At 49.4% G+C, this 5,858-nt stretch overlaps 1 protein-coding gene across 1 annotated transcript; it reads left to right on the top strand.

Moving 5' to 3' along the window:
• Nucleotides 1–2,198: 2,198 nt before the first annotated feature.
• LOC123047006 (probable amino acid permease 7) lies at nt 2,199–4,183 on the top strand. The gene is made up of 3 exons (XM_044470485.1): nt 2,199–2,778; nt 2,873–3,099; nt 3,199–4,183. The coding sequence occupies exons 1-3, from the start codon at nt 2,318–2,320 to the stop codon at nt 3,963–3,965; spliced, it is 1,455 nt and encodes a 484-aa protein (XP_044326420.1). The 5' UTR covers nt 2,199–2,317; the 3' UTR covers nt 3,966–4,183.
• Nucleotides 4,184–5,858: the final 1,675 nt, after the last annotated feature.

The following is a 5,858-nucleotide window of genomic DNA, read 5'->3' as shown; positions in this document are numbered from 1 at the left end:
CATGGTGTTTGGTGGGCGCCGGCACCGGAGTGGTGTTCAACGCTGAGAGGATGTGGCCGCCGTGACCAGAGTGGCCATCAGCTGGAGGGTGGGTGGCTGCCGTGGCCGGAGTGGGCCGCGGCACAGCTAGGAGGCTATGAGGCTGCTAATGAATCGAATCGACTGTGGGGCTATGTTTGGGCCTATTCACACATGAACATGGCGCTCCTATGGTGATTGATACTCCCTCCGTTTCAAAATAGATGACCTCATAATCGATTCAACAAAAGTAGGAAGGTCTTTTTCAGACGGAAGACAAAGTAGGGAAGTTAGAGAAAACGGAGGTCAATTTCAATGTAGTGCTCAGTCCGGTTTATGTAGGATAAAAACCGACGATACATCTGAACACCAAACAACTAGATGGAAATACCGAACCGAAAACTATAGATCGAATAAACCAGAAATATCCATCAACTCGGTTAGGCCAGCTAGGTTTGATGTTCAGTTTTTTTATTTTAAAAAGCACTTAATTCACACTTTCACAGAAAGAATGGTGCGGCAAAGGCAAAGCTCGCTGTCACCCGATAGTCTTGTTGAATCCTGAGTCCGGGTCGAGGCAAATCGGCGGGCGACATGCGAGCCCCTCGCTAGCGTTGTTTAACCCGGGTGGTCGCGGAAACCCCCGTGACGCGAACGCGACGTGCACGCCATGGAACAAGTGTAGGATCACCACAGCCTGTGCAGTGTGCAGTGGTGGTTGGGCTCCCCTCAACTTCTTCTCTTCTGTAAAGAAAGAGAAAACGACGACCCCTGTCGAGCGAGAAGACGGGCCATGCCCGGCGACTCGATCGACCGCGGCGTTTTGCGCGCAAACCAAGCCGGCTTTGACACGGACGAGACAAAGCTTCTCCCCGATCGAGCTTGTCCGGATCACCCACCCACTCAACACTCATCATCAAGTGGCAATAATAATGCGGCACCAGCTATCCATCCAGATCATTTTTCTTCCCATGCTCAGTGTTCAGTCAACTCCCAGCTACTGCAGTGAGTCTGTCTTGGACTCTGGACTGGAGCAACATGCCTTTTCAAAGTTTATTGACAAATAAGCTTGGGCTGGTCAACTTTTGTCATGAAGAGATAAAAACGCTCGCAAAAAAAATTTAGGCACTCTGATTTTGTTAACTGCAAACACGACTTGTTTAAACTCTTGTTGTTTTTTTCTTGAAAAGGGTTTGAAAATGCACCAAAACATCTACTAAATGAGATTCCTGCGAAACCATAGCTTTCGTGGCCGGAAAGCATAGTTGCAGGGGGTTGTTACGAGATACACATTGGTTTTCTCCCTTTGCATTTGAACTACGGATATTTCGTCCTTTTGTGGGGGTAGAACTATATATGTCGACCGGTATGACCATGGATTTTCTTTCCGCGAAAGTGCCCAAGGCCACATATTGACTATTGCGGGTCTTTACCAACACATTTACAGAAAGAAAAAACAATCAAATCTTTGGAGGTGCCAAAGTCCTCTTCCTCCCACATCCACCGGCGGAGCCTTGTGCCTCGTGAGCATAACTCAATGTCACCTCTACGCCTCCGCCTCGGGGGAGCAAACTTTTTGAAACACAGGAGCTTGTAGAATAGAAGCAGCTGACAGAAAGTCGTCGATGCAAATGAAAACCTGTAGAAACTCGAAAGACCATGTATATTCATTATTCTCTCTGTTCTCTTTTACACGTCGTCCGTGTTTCAGTAATTAATTAACAATATATGTGTTTTAGTATGTCGTAAGAAATATAAATATCATCCGCAAAAAGAAGGTATAAATATCATTGTAATTTTGTTCAGATACAAATCCGATAAAATGCCCGTGGATTTTTTTTATATTTTTTTTGCAAATATGACCGTGGATATTTAGTACACTAGGACACGCTCCATGTCTCGTCATCTCGCCTATAAAACTGGAAATTTTATCCGATGATCCCAGAAATCTCTACGATGTGACGTGCACATGACTGTATAAAATGTACTTTCTTGGTATATATCGGCCATTTGGTACAGGCCGTTGAGCGGTTGTTGGGCTTGGCCGCATCTTTCACAAGAAAACAGAAGAAGAAAATGACCGGCCGTTGGCGAGAGAGAAGAGGTCCAAAGACTCTGACGCGGCTCTATCGCTCCGGCTATTTCGATTCGGAACCAAGCACGGACCAATCAGGTGACGCCACGTACGTATACCGGCTGGTTAGGAGTATATCACCTCGCATCTCGTCAGATTGGTCAAACTCTCGACTCCCCTGCGTGGACTCCCGAGTCCCCCGGATCGACGCCGTCAACAGCAGCAATGGCGCCGTCGCACCGCGGCGGCCAGCCCCTCGACCTCGACGCCGCGCCCGCCGCTCCCGTGCTCGACGATGACGGCCGCGTCGCCCGCACGGGGAACCTGTGGACGTGCGTGGCGCACATCATCACCGGCGTGATCGGGGCCGGCGTGCTGGCGCTCTCCTGGAGCGTCGCGCAGCTCGGCTGGGTGGCCGGCCCCGTCGCCATGGTCTGCTTCGCCGCCGTCACCTACGTCTCCGCCGTCCTGCTCTCCCACTGCTACCGCTCCCCCGCCCCAGCCGCCCCCGGTGGCTCGGACCTGCCGTCGTCCGAGGGGGACAAGACGCGGCGGAACTACACCTACATGGGCGCCGTCCGGGCGCTGCTCGGCAGGAAGCACACCTACGTCTGCGGCTCCCTCCAGTACCTCTACCTCTACGGGATCGGCGTCGCCTACACCATCACTACCGCCACCTGCCTCGGGTAAACACTTCAGAAACCAGAGCTCCATCGATTCTCTTTGTTCCTTCGTTCCTTCCTCGTCGTTGCTGATGGGGTCTATCGCGGTGGCCGGCAGCGCGATCAAGAAGGCCAACTGCTACCACGACCACGGGCGCGGCGCCGCCCGCTGCACCTCGGACGACCGCGAGCAGCACCTCTTCATGCTGCTCTTCGGCATCGCGCAGCTGGTGCTCTCCTTCATCCCCAACTTCCACAGCATGGCGTGGCTCTCCGTCGTGGCGGCCGTCATGTCCTTCACCTACTCCACCATTGGCCTCGGCCTCGGCCTCTCCAAGACCATAGGTATATACAGTACATTAGAAAGAAATAATTCAGTTAATCACCTGATTTTTATGCTCTGAAGTCTGAATCTGACACTGAAACTGAAACTCTGCTGCTCAGGCGACGGCGGGATCCGAGGGAGCGTCGCCGGCGTGCCGATGCACACCCCGATGCAGAAGGTCTGGCGGGTGTCCCAGGCCATCGGCGACATCGCGTTCGCCTACCCGTACTCCATCGTGCTGCTGGAGATACAGGACACGCTGCGGTCGTCGCCGCCGGAGGGGGAGACGCTGAGGAAGGGTAACGTGATCGCGATGCTCGCCACCACCTTCTTCTACCTCTGTGTGGGCTGCTTCGGCTACGCCGCCTTCGGCAACGCCGCGCCGGGGAACCTGCTCACCGGCTTCGGCTTCTACGAGCCCTACTGGCTCGTCGACTTCGCCAACGCCTGCATCGTGCTCCACATCCTCGGCGGCTACCAGTTCTTCAGCCAGCAGATATTCACGGTGTGGGATAGGTGGCTGGCGGCGCGGTTCCCGGAGAGCGCGTTCGTGTGCCGGACCTACGCCGTGAGGCTCGTGCCGGGCCTGCCGCGCTACGGGCTGAACCTGCAGCGGGTGTGCTTCCGGACGGCGTACGTGGCGAGCACCACCGCGCTGGCCGTCGTGTTCCCCTACTTCAACGAGGTGCTGGGCCTGCTCGGCGCGCTCATCTTCTGGCCGCTCATCATCTACCTCCCCGTCGAGATGTACTGCGTGCAGCGCCGGGTCCGGGCCTGGACGCCGACGTGGGTCGCGCTCCAGGCATTCAGCGTCGCCTGCTTCGCCGTCGGCACCTTCGCCTTCGTCGGCTGCGTCCAGGGCGTCGTCCAAAAGAGGCTGGGCTAGTCCTAGCTAGGCCATTGTCAGACCGCCAGAGACCAATGTTTGTTGTTGTACATGTCGTTCATTCCAATAGCTAGCGCCTTTTGAAGCTGTCCAGTTGTACGAAAATTGTTGGGTTCCTTCCTCCTAGGCCGTACTTTTGGGTGGATTTTACAACTTTGATCAAACTTATAGAAAAATATATCAACAATTACAATGCCAAATCAATCTTGTTAGATTCATTATGAAATGTAGTTTCATAGTATATATTTGTTGTAGATGTTGATATTTTTTAATATAAATTTGATCAAATTTTGTAATATTTGACTTGAGACAAATCTAATATACAAAGTAAAAATATACGTACTCACGCCATCACCATGGCTCAACCAATCTCCATGGCGCCTGGCATGCATATATGGCACGCGGTCTCCTCGGGCTAGCACTGCCCAAGAATTTTCCATTTGTCTTTTCTCAAAACTACTCACTCCGTCGCGAACTAATTTATAGTTGGATGGTTATGTGGATAGTGGTCTCGTTCATCTGGATTTATTTCAGGATTTTCGACGATACACGTTTAGTGGGAAGAGACGTCTCTCGATTACGAGGGTCATATAGTGGTAGGGTGTGCATGTGTGCGTTCATAGGGGTGAGTGTATACGCGTATATGTGAGCACTTGTGTCTGTTATACTAATCTTTGAAAAAAAAACTACTCACTCCGTCTCATAATGTATTAGTGTCAAAAAAACATACTCCCTCCATTCCATAATATAAGTCTTTTTAGAGGTTCCAACAAGTGACTATATACGGAGCAATATGAGTGAATCCACACTCTGAAATATGTCTACATGCATCCGTATGTTGTAGTCCATTTAAAATGTCTAAAAGACTTATATTTAGGAACGGAGGAACACTCCCTCCGTTCCTAAATATAAGTCTTTTTAAACATTTCAAATGAATTACCATATGAATGTATGTAGACATATTACCGAAAAAGGCTTTCGCCCCGCTTTATATATAAAGCATCGTCAAGAAGACATATTTTAGAGTATAGATTCACTTATTTTGCTCCGTATGTAGTCACTTATTGAAATCTCTAGAAAGATTTATATTTAGGAACGGAGGGAGTAGTAGCTATCTGTCTATATGTTATAATAGAAGTATAAATGTTGGTTCGACATTAACCATGTAAGCGGAGGCTAGAATCGGGCAGGGCCTCGTTGTGCAGCACTCCCTCCGTTCCTAAATATAAGACTTTGTAGAGATTCCACTATGAACTAGATACAGATGTATATAGATGCATTTTAAGTGTGGAATCATTCATTTTGCTCCGTATGTAATCCATCTAGTGAAATCTCTACAAAGACTTACATTTAGAAACGGAGGGAGTACAACATAGTCAATATGCAAAGACAAACAAGTCATGCCATCCAAAAAAAATTGACAAAGTTTTTGCTACACACATCTCGCTATCTTGTAGAATTGAATTAAAAATCCTGTGAATGCCAAATGATGGGATCCAACCCAAGAAATGCCCAATCACTCACCAATTATTTGGCTTCGCAACCTAGGGCTACCATCCAACACATGCCCGCAAGAAACCAGTCAATTTTTTTGTGGCATAATACTTGTATTACTCAAACTTAAGCCCTCAGAACGAACGGCACACGTGACCCCTATGCAAACAGACCCCTATGCAAACAACGACTAAATGTGTCAGAGAACCAGTCAACTCCAACTACAGTACTTTGACACTATTCACATTCAATTTCTTTGTTTCTATTAATGTAAGTTGAATTAGGAGATAAAACCTTTTGAGGTTGTATATCAAACATTGATTAGTGCCCGACTCCAACCGCACTCTCTAACACACACATACACACACAACTGCAAAGCGGTACCGCAACAAGACAGGG

This window comes from Triticum aestivum, chromosome 2B (assembly GCF_018294505.1).
Source record: "Triticum aestivum cultivar Chinese Spring chromosome 2B, IWGSC CS RefSeq v2.1, whole genome shotgun sequence".
Taxonomy (NCBI): domain Eukaryota; kingdom Viridiplantae; phylum Streptophyta; class Magnoliopsida; order Poales; family Poaceae; genus Triticum; species Triticum aestivum.
Note: the sequence above shows the minus strand (reverse complement) of the source record. Positions and strands in the feature narration are given on the sequence as shown.